Below are 18,631 nucleotides of genomic sequence, written 5' to 3'. Positions count from 1 at the left end.
TATTCACACTAGTGAGCCTAATTCTAAACTTACGTGAAGACAGATTACAAGCGTTAGGCCAAATTTCATTAAAAAAAATACTTACATGTCGGAAAGAGATATATTATATTTTGGAAAAAAAATAAACTTTCAGATTTAACAAAATAATGCTGTGAAACATACGTCATCGAGCATTTTTACTTCAAACATATTTTTCTACGTTTGGAGGATTTGTTTTTCAATGGAAAATCGCCATTCACGTGGAACTGTGCTTCATTTCTTACTTTCTTTTTCTTTACTTCATATGAGACAAATGGCATACTGAATTATAAAATTATTTAAAGACTTAGTGTGGTTACTATGTTGAACTTTTTTAAAACATAATGGGACCCGATTTATATTATTTCATAACAACCTTAAGTATCATTTTTTATGTGACTTAGCAAGTTGTCAGCTATTCAACTATAGACACCGTCTCATTTGTCTTTCATTTCATGCATATTCGTTTTAGGAGTCGACAAAGAAGATGGTATACGATTTGTACTAAACTTAAAGGTTTTTTTTTTAAATAATTGTGCCTTTTGATTCCATGGGGCGATGAATGATTTATTATAACGGATATTTGTGTTCTTTCGATAATAAGTAGAGCTTAACGTTTGTATAACTTACTGCTTATTAAAAAAGTGACGAAATTTAGGGAACTCTTTTATTGTCTAGTTATTGATCTGAAGAATTTAATTACTTTTTGTGCTTTTTGGAAATGTCTTTAATCCAAAGCCAGATCAATTTTTTGGTTTGAACAATCAAGGTAAAAAACACGCAACTGCACTTACACATGTTACCGCATACTTTATAAGCAAGAAAGTCAAGCGCGCCCGTAAGGACGAGCAGATATTTAAAGTGATAAAGTCAGTACCAAAATATAAAAAGCCATTATGTTCTAGTTCAACACTTCAAGCAATTTTTTTTTAAAATAAACTCAACACCTTTGTATAGGATCATCTCGCCTGACAGTGTACAGCAAAACTTTAATTTTACTAAAGTCGAATGCAATTTAATTAATGTGTATTTGTTAATGTCTGCCAAGGCCGCTGCAGGTAACAAACACACAAAAAAAAAACAATCTACAAAAATAAAAACAATTTTCATAATGTACGCAAATACATATTAAGAATTTCCCAAAAATTCTGTTCTCACACATTATTATTAACGATAATAAAAAAAAATAACGCGAGAAAAATACATTAAAGATCATTAAATCGGCTAAGGATGGGAAACTTTACTGCACCAAAAACTAACCTCGAATGACAATTTTTAATTCACAAAACCGCCAAGAGTATAGCACGAAACAGTGGAATTGACCTTATTCAAATATTATGGTCAGTTCTAACTCGACAAATGCAAAACCATTAACCTGTTATATACATCCAACACGTGTAATTTTATAAACAAATACACGTGGTTATGTTTAGATACCGGTGTACAGAACTTTAACAAATTTATCGTCAATTTGTCTTTACTGTATAAGTAATTTCTGGTTGAAAATATGAATAACTTAGTAAAACTACTTTTACGCGTACAAACTGTTTGGATAGTTTATGAATGAAGTCGTGTGAATTTCTTTGATAAATGGACACTGATTGACTTGAGCACGCGACGTTGATGCATTGATATATGACTTCATTGCCTAATAATTTCGAGTCATGTACAAGATCTGCAAAATATTCGATCAAATGGAAGAGGGGCAAGATACCAGAGGAACAGTCAAACTCATCAATCGAAAAATGAAAAACAAAACTGACAATGACATGGCTAAAAATAAAAAAGACAAACAGACAAATAATAGTACACAAGAAACAACATAGAAAACTAAAGACTGAGCCACACGAACCCAACCAAAAACTGGGGAGATCTCAGGTGATCCTTATGGGTAAGCAAATCCTGCTCCACATGTGGCACCCGTCGTGGAAAATGTACAAATCGCCGATAACAAAGTAAATATAATTAAATCTTCGAACTAATAGCTATGACAGGCAAAAGTAGTCATATCTGTTTTGTTTCAAAATACACCACCATTTTATAATTAGTTGTCATTTATAATTTACAATAATGTATTTGTTAGTTTTAGAAGCAGTAATCCAAGTGACCAGTACAGTATCAAAAATTACAGTAGCTCTCAATGATTTTGCTTCAATAAATGTTCAGTTTTCCCAAACACCAGTTTCAGTAAACTGGGTTCACCAGAATATTAATGGATCCCAGACAACAATTACTATAGATGGGAACAAATACTTTAATTCGCCGCTTACGGATCTTACAATATATCCAGTAGTTCGTTATGACTTTGGATTTTACGATTGTTTTGCCTCTGACGGAGTAGATAATTATCATCTTGAACTACCTGTACTACTTTTTGAGACAGGTGAGTAAGCAGATATTTTTTTCAAACGTGTAACAATGTTGCTAGAATATCATCTCATTTGCTGCCAGTTTTTTTTTAAAACAACACGAACCCCATAAAAAAACTAGAGGTGATATCAGGTGCTCCGGAAGGGTAAGCAGATCCTGCTCCACATATGGCACCCTTCGTGTTGCTTATGTGATAACATATCCGGTAAATAGTCTAATTCGGTAGGTCACATTCATGAAAGGGAAGAGGATTGGGTTTATGACGTAAGGAACATATCCGATATCATTTGTGGAAACGGTTATTCCATAACGGTCAACCAACTCGTGATGGCGTCCGTAAAATTTAAGAAGGGATGATTGCAACTTCACCATTTGGAACTCTAGGTTTAATAGTTTCCTTGTGAGAAGCAACCATCTATCAAGAAAATGATGATAGGAAATGCAAGCACGGGAATATCGTATCAATATATACGCCGTATGCAGGTGCTGCTGGAATATTGCTACTTAGAAATGGAAAGTTCACAATTGGAAAGCTGAAATCATCTCTTTTGTCGTAAATTTTTGTTTTCAACCGACCCTCATTGTCAATTTCTAGATGTAAGTCAAAATATGAGGCCGCCTTAACTTTATCTGTAGTATCATTTATCTCTAGCTCGATTCTAATTTAGACATAGAACTGAATTTCACTTTAACAACTGCAAGATATAATAAGAGTTGAATTTGATGTGATTTATTATCTGTATGATTTATGTTGCTAAATTAATCAAAGATACAAGCCTCAATTTTGCTCTCAATAGACGCGCGTTTCGTCAGTACATGACTCATAAGTGGCGCTGGAATCAAAACAGTTCATATTACGACGTTGATACAGTCTGTAGGAATTAAAAACCCAGAATTTCGAAAACTCGGTCACCTACACAATATATGCCTAATATATTAGAGAGAGAAAAATAAAATCTTAGTGTATCCAAGATATTCAACGTTGTATACACAGATCATTGACAGAAAATGAACGTATCAAACTATATGCCATGTCAACACTAAAGTGCTGACTACTTGGATAGTGATACTTCCATGGATGAATCAGACTTTGTATCGATCCAGTGGTTGATTAAAAAAACTTATAATTTGTTATAATCAATATAGTTATGTAACTTAAATTCTTCACTTGGGTGTGTTGAGTGTATGAAAATTGTTGTAAGCATGAATAAATGTGTTTCATGTTTGATGCAACACGACGGATGCCAGATGGAGAGCAGGATCTGCTTACCCTTCCGGGGCACCAGATATCAACACAGGGTTCGTGTTGCTAAGTCTTTAGTTTTCTATGTAGTGTCATGTGTATTATTATTTGTCTGTTTGTCTTTTTCATTTTTAGCCATGGCGTTGTCAGTTTATTTTCAATCTACGAGTTTGACTGCCTGGTATGTTTCGCCCCTCTTGTATCTTCATGAAAGGGAACGTTAACAAACATATGTGGTATGATTGCAAAAGCGCCAACTCTACACAAAAGACCAGATGACACAGACATTAACAACTATAGGTCACGGTACGGTGATATATGTCACTTCGTTAACTAAATTAAAATAAAATCGACATAAAAAAAAGTATTCAACAATTACAAAATGTCAACTAGTTTAAGGAAAATATTTGGTTTTCAGGTACCCCGTCCGTCGAATCGTCAATGACATCTTTGGATATTGACCCGATAGGTCAGACTATCGAACTGGATTGTACCTACACAGACTCGCATGTACCCTCTGATCCTAGTATTGAACCTGATGTTAGATGGCTTCATTGTGATGTATCGCATATCTGTAGTCGTATAGACAAAGGGAACAATTTGAAATATTCCGGAAGTAATGTTACACATCCCTCCTTAACTATTCTCCTCTATGCTGAAGATGATTTTGGTACTTATTGGTGTCAGGTGGAAAATGAAGTGGGTACATCTAGCAGTCACGTGATAAAAGTAACCGGTACAGGTATGTTCAATTGAAATACTGAGATTTATATGCCTAAAATCTAATGTTTAAGTAGATGTAGATGAACAAGGAAATAATAAAAGAATCCAAGTTTTACATGTTCACGACAATTTCTATTCGCATTATTTTTTGGCTCGTGAAAGTCGCGAAATACATTGCTGGCGAAAATTAGTTGGTTGACAGTCTATGTTGCGTATTATTCTACTTGAAGAACATTCGACTATACTTGTAATACGTAAACTAAAATTAAAACTGTTTAAACAAACAGGGAATAGCCGCCATAAAATGAGTTTTACAATTCCTAAACTTAGTTCTTTGTTTTTAAACAACGAGAGTCATTCTAGCAAACATTTCTGGACAAAAGGATATGTAGGGAAACAAATTGATGAAAGTCAAACAAAACAATCGAACAAAATATGTTCAGGTTAACTTGTGATCCCTATCAGACAACATATACGTGTAAATACACATTAAATACAAAAACGAAAATTGAAAAAGGAAATGTGTCAAAAAGACAACAAACCGACCAAAACACACAAAACGGCCCAAGGCCACTAATTGATCTTCAAAGATGCGGTAAAAATCCCTCGACATCAGACAGGATTCAACAACAATATTTACTAGATCAGCGTAGATGGACCTTACATTAAATGTAACAGGGTTGAAAATGCTTTATGATATCTCAACCCTGCCCTGATACCTCTATCCAATGCAGAATTAACATAACAACACGCACGGTAATACTCATTTGAAAAAAAGTCCCATGTTAAATAACTGAGAGAACTTGGTCAAAACTCGTACAAAGAAAAGCGTGGAATGTATTGGTATTTGAATTACAAATATACAAATGATGACCTAATTTGAATTTTCTTGTCTTATATTTTATTGGACAATTTATTAGTTACTCAAACTGCTTAGCTCATGTACTTTTATGCATTAACAAATATAGGAATGGTGTGTTCCTAGCTGCAACTGCCAACTTAAGGGTTGTGTGCATCAGATGAAATCAACAACTTAAACCCTCTGTTGGAACAATTAGTCCGTCTTGTGTTAAATTTATTTAAATTTTGTAGTACATACTATGGTGGAAACAACAACAACAACAATAACAATACTAGACTCAATGACAACAATACCAGACGCAACCACAACAACACAAGACTCAACAACAACAATACCAGACGCAACCACAACAACACCAGACTCAACAACAACAACAATACCAGACGCAACCACAACAACACCAGACTCAACAACAACAACAATACCAGACTCAACAACAACAACAACAATACCAGACTCAACCACAACAACACCAGACTCAACAACAACAACAATACCAGACTCAACAACAACAACACCAGACTCAACAACAACAACAACAATACCAGACGCAACCACAACAACACAAGACTCAACAACAACAATACCAGACTCAACCACAACAACACCAGACTCAACAACAACAACAATACCAGACTCAACAGCAACAACAACAACAATACCAGACTCAACAACAACAACAAAAATACCAGACTCAACTTTGACCTCAATATTTATAACCAGTGCAAATGTAACTACAGGACACTGTGGTGGCTATAATAGAGGTATATAAACATGATAAAAATACTGTCAAATAAAAACACTTACTGTTCCGAAGGACATGAGATCAGCCCCAATTTTGATACGATTCGCGTTGCTTTTTTTTAAGTTATCTATGGTGTTTTTTTTTCTATACTGTTGTTTGTCGTTTCATCGTTTATCATGTTTTGTCGTGACGTTGTTTTGTTTTTTGACATGTTTCGCCTCTTTTTGACATTGACATTGTAATGGCATCTTGAAAGAATATTTGATAAAACCGCCATTTAATTGTGTGGTCATATATTTCATTCGACTAGTCGCATATGAACCGACCCATGAATCAAAATCATTTATCGAAAACAATACTGGTTTAAAATATACATATCTTAAATGCAAATATTGACAAACATCACGGTTTGTGTAGATTTACGAGATCAGTTAACAAACATTTCTCATTTTATTCACCATTCAACAGATTGTTTTCAGTCAAATTAATACACTCACATACAACATACAATGTACGATAACCTTTCACACTATTTTTTTGTGTCTCAAAATGCAGCCTGGTGTTGAAGGAAAGGGTTTTAATCCTGTTTGATTGTTTTAAATTCGTTTTTACAGTGTATTCGTTCTTTTTAATGCCAAAATTTCTTTTTAATTTGAGTCTATATGCTATAAGTTATCATGCTTTGACCCAACTAACATGGTTATTTAGACGGTGTCGAAAATTGTTGAACGGTGGGGGCGAAAGCCCTCACCGTTCAACAATTTTCAACTCCGTCTAAATAATCATGCTAGTTGGGTCAAAGCATGATACCATTTTTGTGCGGTTATGCTAACCGTATAAGGTATATAATTAATGAAACGTTTAATACACAAGTGTCCTAGATTTCACTACGCAATATCAACATGTTAACTCCGCCCACTGACCTCACTCTTAATGTGTATCGTGTAACCTGATGATCTATTGATTTTCCATGTAGTGCATAGTTCAACATGTGTTTTTAAAAAGACGTGTGTAAAAGACGATTTGTTCATTAAAACTAGATGAAGTGTTGGGTCATTTGTATATGAATGTGCGTATAGCTGATGGAAATGTCCACAAGTTTTCAACAACTGTTCTGTAACTATTGTTTATAAAAAAGAATGACTTCATTTTTAGAAGAAGAACAGATTTGATAGTTTTCGAACATTTTTTTTATTTACCGTTTGGTTTAATGTGATCGGGAGCATTTTACTTTGTTTCATTCCATCTTATATTTTTTTTTCTTATTTATATTTTTAAGGGTTTTCTGGACGAAAAACATTTTTTTTTTAAATCTTTTATTACTGTTAAGTTTGTATAATATACTACTGAGATGTTTAATAAATATATTTTATTTAAAGGAGTAGGTCCGGTAAGGACTCATTTTGGCCTCAAATTTCAGTTTCATCTGACGAAAGATTTTGACCACTTTTTAAACACTTAAGTGTCTATTTCACTTGATTCAATTAGTTTATATGAAAGATTTTAATTGATTAAGTCATTAAAAACGATCCGATTGAAGCTCAAATATGAAAAATCTCTCAAATATGCCAAAAAACGTCACTTTTCAGATTGTTTTTGTCAAAAATGAAAGTGGCCGCATTCGTGTTCATCCACAACCTTTATATATGTTATGTATTATCATAAAATACACCTTGCATTGCAATATTAAGGATGAACACGAATGCGGCCACTTTCGTTTTACATGGAAACCGTCTAAAATTTAACTAAAATGATAAAATTTGAAGATTTCAGTAATTTAGCATGACTTAATGGTGCTACAACCCGATATAAGTGCAGTGTTTTGTCAAAAACAGCCCATATTTATGTAGCAGAAGCATTCATCTGTCCAATAAAGAACTAAAAGTTTACATTTTAACAATTTTGTAAAACTTTTGGGCCAAAAAGGGGCCTTACCGGACCTACTCCTTTCAATAGATTGATAAAGCCATTGATTCAGCGTGTACCTTACTTTGTTCTTTTTATAGCACACATGATTTCAGGTCAATAGGTTGAGCACATTGGTTAAAGGTCAACATATTACAACGCGATTTCTGATTGGCTACAGGCACATGTTTTGTTAGAAGGTTTCTTCTATTGGGAATTTTTGATTGGGTTGTGTACGGCGAACATGGTTATTTAGCAGATGGCAAGGCAGCCAGTAGAATTCAAGTTTACAACTGCATAACCGCACAATTAAGCTTGTCATGATTTTGTGTTTTGTTTTAAACGATGTCAATGATATTAGTCTTACTAGTCATGATCCCTCAGGTTAATGAATAATAACTGTATCAGATGGTTTACTCTCAATATCAAATGCTTCTTTGTGTGACTTTTGGATAAAAGTCCTTGCTTTATATCAACTATTTCAGTTGTTAATTAGATCATCAATTATATTTGACGAGCTGAAACAATTGTATGAAAACTAAACCCCAATATATGATAACAATAAGGTCACAATTTCATATTCCGAATTTTTATGCTCCACCTACGATAGTAGAGTGGCATTAAGTTTTCTGGTCTGTGTGTCCGTTCTTCCGTCCGTGCGTTCGTCCGTCTGTCCCGCTTCAGTTAAAGTTTTTTGGTCAAGATAATGTTTGAAGGTGAAGTCCAATCAACTTGAAATTTAGTACACATGTTCCTTATGACATGATCTTTCTAGTTTTAAAGCCAAATAAGACTTTTGATCCCAATTTCACGGCCCACTGAACATAGAAAATGGAAGTGCCAGTTTCAGGTTAAAGTTTTTGGTCAAGGTAGTTTTTGATGAATTTGAACTCCAATCAACTTGAAACTTTGTACACATGTTCCCTATGGTATGATCTTTCTAATATCAATTTCAAATTATTTTGTTAAGTACACGAATACCCGACTTGCACTATCATTTCCATGTTCAATGGACCGTGAAATTTCACGGTCTATTGAACATGGAAAATGATAGTGCAAGTGCGGCATTCGTGTACCCTGGACATTCTTGTTGTTCTTTATGTCCCGTTCATTTTTCCTTACACATAAATACTCATGCAGGAATAAGAGCAGTGTTGAGTTCGAAACATACTGTAAACAAAACAATTGTTAATCATCTAAATTCATTTGTAAAAAGATGTTGAATATTGTTGAACAAACTTTTGAAACTAATATATTTTCAGATGAAAAGGCTATCTTCATTCAATATGCAGGTGCGAAGGGTTCAATTGGACACATAGAATATAAGATAAATATACGAAGCAGTATAAGATGTGCTCTGTATTGTTTACAATGCGACAACTGTAATGGGTATAATTATCAGAAATCAACCGGAACCTGTCAGTTATTAGAGTCATCGCTGTCCAATTATGAAATCAGTAGTAGCTGGGACTTTTATTTTCAACACATTTGAAGACTGACGACTATATATGTCCTTGATAAAACCTTTGCAAAATATTGGATAACTACATGTACATGTATATGGACACATTTTATAGACCCTTTATAGCTTGCTGTTCGGTTTGACCCAAGGATCCGTGTGAAAGACCGTACTGTTACCTATCACGTTTTTTCTTTTCTAAATTGTTACTTGGATGGAGAGTTGTTTAATTGGTTCTCATACCTTATCTTCTTATATTTACATACATCAATACTATCGTCCTTATTTGTGCTAGCTCTTTAAATCCACACGAGTGCATTTTTCTTATAAATAATTATTTTTTTCTTTCTGCTAGTTTGATATTTATTAGCGTAGTTGAAGAACTTTGAGGCAACAGCTAGTTTCAAAACAGCTCTAAAAGCCAATTATTTTGTAAAGTAGTTTTTTTTTAATTTTTGTGTGTATTTTGTCATTGCGATCCTAGACATGTGATATCAAATAACTCTATATATTTTATATTCGAAATCATATCTAGAGTTTCCATCTATTCCATAGTATTGTATTATGTGAATGCAGAACAGATATCAATAATGTGGTCATTTTTATAAATTTCCTGTTAACAAAACTTTGAATTTTTCGAAAAACTAAGGATTTTCTTACCCCAGGCATAGATTACCTTAGCCGTATTTGGCACAACTTTTTGGAATTTTGGATCATCATTGCTCTTCGACTTTGTACTTGTTTGGTTTTATAAATATTTTGATATGATCGTCACTGATGAGTCTTATGTAGACGAAACGCGCGTCTGGCGTACTAAATTATAATCCTGGTACCTTTGATAACTATATCCCGGTTAGAAATTTTAAACGTTAATACTCAATATCATTTTTACATGTGTCATATTTTTATACCAAAATGACTCTTGATCATTTCTTTTTATCCCACTTATTGTCTATTGTGTCATATATGCCTTTATGATAGTTTTCCTTTTTTTATTAGTATCAAATATTATATTTTGTATGTTTTATTAATACATCAATACACATTTTAATGGGTTTTCTTTGGGAAAAACAGTCTGCTCAAATATGTAATTAAATGCTGATTCATTAAACAGTGTTACAAAGGAAGTGTTTGTATGTGGTGTACAAGATAGAAATGGGAAAGAAAATTCGATACAAAAAAGTGTGTGCTGGCATCACATGCATCATCCATTTGTATTAAGTGGTTCGTAAAAACACTGATAAATTGTACAAACAATCTGTTGTAATTTGTACAAAATTATAAGCCTGATATCTTAATTTCTCGTTTTTACCTAAACATTGCAAACCTAAAATGTTTCTGAGTATGGTTTTGGCATCTCAGGGTTAATATACATATTTTGTTTTCCTTATATTGGGGTGATTGAGATATCATCCAAAAAGGTCAGAACACTAAATTCATGATAAGATAACAAGAAATTGGTATACATAGAAAAGTCTGTAAATACGAAACTAAAGTGCAAAGCTAAAGTTTAGGTAAAAAGATACACTGGCATTCAGTTTCAAATTATTAAAAAACAAAGGTTCCAATGCCATTATGCAAAGGTAGCCTCGGAATGATACATTTGTAACAACTCGGCCTATTCCGTACCTCAATCGGAGTCATCCGATGTAAGACGATTGTAGGAGGATATTGACTGTTTTGGTATTAGATACCTTATGGTCATTTACCTCCTCTTGTGCGCAAGTTCTTAAATGAGCCTAGCATTCGATTATTTGGGTTCCCGTTATTGGTAAAGATAAGTCTGCAAAAGATCTGTCGGTATTTCAGATTGTGGATGAGATTTACAGAATAGTGAATTATGGGCAAAACAATATAAAGAAGGGTGAACAATGAATAAACAATATAAATAATGGTGAACAATGTATAAACAATATAAAGAATGATGAACAATGAATAAACAATATAAAGAATGGTAAACAATGAATAAAAAAATGAAAAAAAGAAAAGTGAGGTGCGTAAATATAAAAGAATGGTAAACAATGAATAAAAAAAATGAAAAAAAGAAAGTGGGGTGCGTAAATATAAAAGAAATGAGAATTATGGATAAAACGTATCAAGAATAGAGAAAAATAGCCTAATATAAAGAACACCACTTCCAGACCTTCGTGGATATGGTATATTTTTAATTAGGTCCCCTCAAGTTCTAAAACATTCTTTTTTTTAATTATTCTGATTTAACCGTTCACGGTGAAATTAATTCTTTGAAATCACTTCGGACTAACACATTTAGAAATGTTCTATTGATTTTCAAGACCTTTTTTCCTTTCATTCCTGTTGCATTTAATAATTAATACTAAATATTCATCATAATGTTATAAAATATTTTTTTATAATTTATGTAATCGATGTTTTAATAAATTATCTATATTAGAACGTTTTTAGTTGTATTTATTTCCTTTGTTGAAGAAACACATAAGGCATACGAAAACACAAAGTGGAAACGAACAACCTAAACAACCCTAGGAAGAAATACTTGAAAGTCGAACAGCAAAAACATTCCTTTACAAACGAAACATTGAAAAAGGAACACAAATTCTTAACTAATGTATCAAAAAGAAATAAAAATGTGGAGGAACTATTTTAGTATCTCAACTGCATAGTTAAAACAGGATATGGGGTACCAATCAATGACACAGGATCAGTATGTGTACATCAATAAAAACAAACATAGAGCCAATAAACAGTATAAAAAAAGAAGATGTGGTATGATTGCCAATAAGTACACATCAATAAAAATTCACAAATAGCCAATGAACAGCGCAATTATTGCTGTACCTTATCTCAAAGTCACAGTAATAATAAATCTCATAGTTTGATTCAAATTTCTCAAACATTCTGTTTCAGCAGTCAAATAAGGTCCGCACAAGAAATGCATATTTACAAAAGGTCTTTTTCACGTCCAAAAATTCTTCAGGGAGATCAAACTATAATTATTCTTATGTTATATCAATTTATAATCTCTTCATCTAACGTTATTAAATTATCGTAAGGGTTTCACCAGTATTCATAATATTATAAACATAATGTCAAGTAATTTAAAAAATAAAATAAATTAGAGGTTAAGTACTTTCCATTGGTTCATCAGGTCCTTTTGATTTGTTTTCTTGGATTAATAAGTACTCGGTGGTCTCATTATGCATTAACCTGGGTGAAATCTAGCCAGTAAGCCTCACAATGAATAAAATTGAGAATGGAAATGGGGAATGTGTCAAAGAGACAAAACGCCGACACATTCTTTATGTATGTGTCTGTTCCAAGTTAGGAGCCTGTAACTCATTGGTTGCCGTTTGTTGATGTGTTACATATTTGTTTTTCGTTCATTTTTTTTTTACATAAATTAGGCCGTTAGTTTTCTCGTTTGCATTGTTTCACATTTGTCATTTAAGGGCCTTTTATAGCTGACTGATACGGTATGAACTTTGTTGAAGGCTTATGGTGACATGTAGTTGGTAATTTTTGTGTAATTTGGTCCCTTGTGGAGACTTGTCTCATTGGCATTCATACCCCATCTTCTTTTTTATAATATAAACCCGTATGCAAAGAATGGTCATCTCATGGAGAGTTAATTTAAACTATAGTAGGATACTATTTCATCGCACAAAGCACTAGTTTTAGAATGATCTCCACCTAATACAGTCAAGACTGAAAGCTCGCAAAATGCTGCACTTGCCTGTCCAAAGTTAACAGACTATATGTTAGCTGGTTGTCATTGGTTTATGTCTGCCATGTTTGTTTTTCGTAAATTGCTTTGTTATGAAATAGTATGTTAGTTTTCTTAATTGAATAGTTTCATGTTTATTATGTCGGCGCCTTTGATATTTGGTATGGTTGTTCTCTCTTGTTAAAAGTTATATAGTTGTCTTTATTTGCTTACATCCATACATTTGTTCTATGGTCGGGTTGTTGTCTCTTGGACACATTCCCCACTTCCATTCTCAATTTTACTTTTTACCGAAATTGTCTTTAGTGCCGTGTGGAGACAGTAGAGTGCCTCCCCGAGCTTTAGGTTTATGCTCTTATACTAGATTATGGAGTGTGTGTCCAAACGAGAACTTCTCTTGTTCATTACTTTAGGAATATTTATCAAAAAGTCAATATTCAACCCCATTCTACTATTTAGTCAGTCATCAGTCGCTACCCTGATATACCCTACCTTTTTCGGGTACTTAATACGGATAGCGTTTGAACAGATTGATCATTTTTTTACATAACTTAATTTATTGAATGCTGGTTCATATTCTGGACGCCAGTCTGTGCTCCTTTATTATATAATTCACAAACAAAAAACAAATATATATGAAGCTTAGAAATGGAAAAATATGAAATACTAAACTCGTTCAAAGGGTATTTACACGTTTCAATCTTCAAAATCGGTTATCTAAAATACTGCCATCGCTAACATTTTTAACAATAAAAATCGTGGTTACCCTTCTATTGATAAGTGTCATGCCAAAAAATAACTTACATGTCCCCGTCTTTCCACCAACAATACGGTAAGGTCCACGTTTAATGGTCGCACATTTTCTTTAATTTTTTGAAACTTCAAAAACAAACAGTATTATTTATTTACTCACATGAAACAAACCGGGATGTGGTATTCAGTACGTAGATGAAACTGGACGATATTTATCTAAACGCACTCAAGAACATCTGTATCGTTTTAAAAGACATTCAAAAGTACCATTTATCAACACCTTAAGAAGCACAATCATCCTATTAAATATTTAGCAGTTCAACCTTTAGAAGAAGTAAATAAGCAGCCTGGTGAATCTCATTCAAAGTTTGTGCGATCACGGAAAATAATTGAATTAAATTGGATTAAAAAATTACAGACAGTCTACCCTATCGGTCTTAATGATAATATCATGGGAATTGGTAATATATCAAGAACCGATTCCGTTAACATTTTGAATATAGTTTCTAAAACTGTTCGTAAAAAAACCGTTCTCACGGTCGTAGAACAAATCGCAATCAAAGAAAATTTCGGGCCAATCATACTTATATTTCGGACCTAATTTCTATTTCAAAAAACGACGGCAGACTTTATCTGTTAACAAAGCTCTGTTCATTACCGGTTAATAAGTTAAATAAAATTTTGGAGGATTGCAACACAATTTCATATAGCACTCCTAAGAATGAAATTGTTCAAATTATCAAGTGATATCACAAACTAGTCAAAAAATTTACTAAATTTTATCATCGATATAAGGACATCATTCGTAAATATAGCTCAACTTGTAGACTTTTTATACGTTCAGGTATTTCACATCCAATTTTTTATGAAAATATTCTTAACAAAGCACAAAAATGTCAGTATTCACCTCAGAAACTAACAAACCTTTAAATAGACTTATTAAGAAGGGTTATAGTTACGATACTGTTGTCAGGTCATTAAAGATTGCATATGTTGGCGTTAATATTAATTCACTTATAGGGTCTTTTCACCGGAACTCAACACATTTATTCAAAAACCAGTTGTTGGCATGACACGGTTATGTTCTTCTTATATATGTTATGATGGTATGCTACTAAACCCCTTACGGAAAGGATTGTGTCTGATATTCCTATGATGAAATCATAATCTTTCAATCAGTTTAATTGAAGTCTGGAGCTGGCATGTCAGTTAACTGCTAGTAGTCTGTTGTTATTTATGTATTATTGTCATTTTGTTTATTTTCTTTGGTTACATCTTCTGACATCAGACTCAGACTTCTCTTGAACTGAATTTTAAAAATGTGCGGATTGTTATGCGTTTACTTTTCTACATTGGCGAGAGGTATAGGGGGAGGGTTGAGATCTCATAAACATGTTTAACCCCGCTGCATTTTTGCGCCTGTTCCAAGTCAGGAGCCTCTGGCCTTTGTCAGTCTTGTATAATTTTAATTTTAGTTTCTTGTGTACAATTTTGAAATTAGTATGGCGTTCATTATCACTGAACTATTATATATTTGTTTAGGGGCCAGCTGAAGGATGCCTCCGGGTACGGGAATTTCTCGCTATACATTGAATACCTGTTGGTGACCTGCTGCTGTTGTTTTTTTCTATGGCCGGGTTGTTGTCTCTTTGACACATTCCCCATTTCCATTCTCAATTTATTTGAACGTTGTTACAAATAGTTGTATCATTGACAATCATTCCACATTTTCTTTTTATATTGAGTAGGAGGATTGCAACCTTGAATCATTTACAGGACTATGGCATCACTTATGAACGTGACTTGTCTTTGAATAATAAACCAGCCGTCCTCTGTTCAATATTAAATGTCTGCCGAAAATGAATAACTAGTCATATTAAAATGTTTTACGTGCACATTTACTATTCCCACGAGAACAGTGCTTTATGTCCCCGTTATTTATATAATGATAATTATTTGACCCCACATTGGATTCTAAGATAGTAAATCATGCATGGTTATGAATCTGACACTGTTATGAAAATAAATGTCTCTTCAAACAAGTCTTGTCATATATTTTATTTATAACAATGGGATGGAAATAGGTATATATGAATTATTTATTTCAATTAAAGGATTGTTTCCGCGAAACCATTTAATTTTTCAATAGCCAAAACTATTCATGAAACATAAAATATTCGAAAGCAAATTAAAGAGTGTCAATTAAATTACTTGTCCGAATTAAATTAAAGGCAAAATTAAAATGAATTCAAAAACAAATGTAAAACGTTCATAAGATACTGATGGCATTTTGATAGTCGTGTACTAAGTGCTTTCTTATACATTTACAAAATATCCTTTTTTCCAGGAAAATTCATTATTGAATTATTATCTAGGTTGAAAAGATGTGGGTTTTGTTTCTATTCCTAGATCATGTTTATGTAATAATTGAACGTGCACACTAGGTCCATTTTGCCATTTATCAATCGGTCCAGTAGTATAACAACGATACCCACATCCCTCTCCCTTATTTATTTAAGTTATCTTTCAGTATACACTCTGTGGTTAAGTAATCAAGTGTTTTCTAGTTTTTGAATGATAGTCTCTGCAAGATTTATTCAATGATTCGTAGATTATAATTTTTGTAGTTTTTGTCTTTCTTATGTCATATAAAGGATCCTAAACTTTGTAACTGTATTTTACTTTATTTTTGGTGCCTTGTTTATCTAAGTGGAATACATTCAAACTGTGCATACAAAATTTACCCATAATACATCATGCCTTTATATCATATCTCTATTTATCGAAGAATCTGCTACCTACATGTATACATCATGTCTTTATATCATATCTCTATTTATCGAAGAATCTGCTACCTACATGTATACGTCATGCCTTTATATCATATCTCTATTTATCGAAGAATCTGCTACCTACATGTATACATCATGCCTTTATATCATATCTCTATTTATCGAAGAATCTGCAACCTACATGTATACATCATGCCTTTATATCATATCTCTATCGAAGAATCTGCTAACTAGCAGACTGTATGTGCAGACACACTTGGGTCTTAAAGGCGTCTTTGAAAATCAAATTGTACAATATTTTGACTTCTAATGAATGAAATATTTGAGGAGAAAATAGTTTATCCTATTAGTATGTGCCTGTCCCTAATCCGTACAATTGTGTCAGTAGCTGTCGAGTGTATGTCATATCATAATGTTTTCTTTATTTATCAGATTTGGATGTAATGTCGGAATTTTGAGATTTTTTTAAGACTTGTTTAATGGATTCATTCACAATGTAGATTTAGACTCGGGACGATGCAAAGCTTGACATTATGTTTAAATACATGTTAATGGTTAAAGATTGCAAATGTCGCTCTTTAAAATTCGTTTGATATTGTTTAGCATTGTCTTGCTGCCTCAACGAAAATTGACGAATAACCCACATCTCCTCTTTTTTATTACGTGAAATATACATAGCGAATATTTGCCGCTGTCACCTACATTTACCACACTCGTGTCTACTCATTTATGACCATTTTAAAAGAGGTATAAAACCAAACAAAGACAAAAAGCAACATTAAAACACTTCTCATGTTGACATGAATTAATAAAGTCGTTAATTAAAATATGGACCAGTCTTTCAATTTCAATTTTGGTTAATGTCATCAGTTTAAATAAAATGTGGTTTAAATTAATATGTTAAAATTGTGCAAACATTTAAATTGGTTACCTTTACATGCATGAGGTTGACAGCTATAAAACAGATTTCAATATTATTGACTTAGTCTAGAAATAAGTGAAATTGCTACATTATAATTGATTCAAATGTCTGTTGTATGTCTTAATTACTTGTATCAGGATTGCTTGAAGAGTGTCTGGGTGGGAGTCCTTCAATTATGTATTTTTTTATTTTTTAAGCCATCATTATTTGTCTCTCTTCTCTTTCTTTTTGCCCATTATTCTCAATGCTTTACGTTCAAGAACGCATTATTCGCTATCCTTAATTTTTTTGTTAATTTTTCTTTTTGTCTTTTTTGGTCCTTTATTCTGTAGTACTTGTCCATATTTATTAGTTAACCCCACCCAGACCTTCCTTTAAGGAGGAAATCACAAGTATTATGATATCGACTTTCCCTGCCTTGAAAAAAATCGAAAATTTAACCTCACTACTCGTTAACATTCTTGGCTATCTGATGAGAAAGAATAGTGTCCGATTGGGGCTAGCAACCCAACACAATATTACACAAATTCGATTTATTGGGGCCCTCAGCAATCTTCACACATGTCGTTGGATAAATTTTAAATTAGAATTCTGTGTCAAGACCACCTTATTGCATGGTGTCTGTACAGAGAAGATCAAATATTGGACATCGACGAAAAATACTTTCGCAACACATTATTTAGTATTCAATATCTTATTACCTTCTTCTCTCTATAATTTATATTGTTGCCATGTATTCTCTATGTTCTTTAAGAAGGAAACATAGTGTATTTTCTAATGATACAACTGTCCAACACAGACCAAAGGAAATTAGTACGCAGAATTGTTGGTCACCATATATTCGCCCCTTCAACAAGAAGCAAAATGCATATAAAGGATATGAATACGTTATGAAATGAACATGTTAAACTATTCGAAGTTTTTTTGGGGAAAAACCTATAGATGACCTGATTTAAGGTTTTAACATTAAAATGAAAATTGAAAAGAATTATTTGGGTCGCTGTTTCTGTTCAAAACATGACTGCTTTTTGCAGATCAATGTCAATGCAGGGTTAGGGTTAGTCATTGTATATCATCACCACCGGGTACAGTATCTGTCATGCAGTATACTCAATATTACGAAATCCGAGATCAAT

At 32.9% G+C, this 18,631-nt stretch overlaps 1 protein-coding gene across 1 annotated transcript in view; it reads left to right on the top strand.

Moving 5' to 3' along the window:
- Window positions 1–11,640, top strand: part of LOC139495890 (mucin-5AC-like) — a 72,126-nt gene extending 60,486 nt beyond the window's left edge. Inside the window, exons 3-6 of the mRNA XM_071284293.1 lie at window positions 2,102–2,401; window positions 4,050–4,373; window positions 5,447–5,980; window positions 9,129–11,640. Of these exons, the coding sequence (XP_071140394.1) occupies window positions 2,102–2,401; window positions 4,050–4,373; window positions 5,447–5,980; window positions 9,129–9,358 (1,388 nt within the window). The 3' untranslated portion in view covers window positions 9,359–11,640. The remainder of the gene's footprint in view (window positions 1–2,101; window positions 2,402–4,049; window positions 4,374–5,446; window positions 5,981–9,128) is intronic.
- The last annotated feature ends 6,991 nt before the right edge of the window (window positions 11,641–18,631 follow it).

The sequence above is a fragment of the Mytilus edulis genome, chromosome 11, assembly GCF_963676685.1.
Source record: "Mytilus edulis chromosome 11, xbMytEdul2.2, whole genome shotgun sequence".
NCBI classification, from domain to species: domain Eukaryota; kingdom Metazoa; phylum Mollusca; class Bivalvia; order Mytilida; family Mytilidae; genus Mytilus; species Mytilus edulis.
The sequence above is the reverse complement of the archived record's forward strand: the minus strand, read 5'-3'. Positions and strand labels throughout refer to the sequence as shown.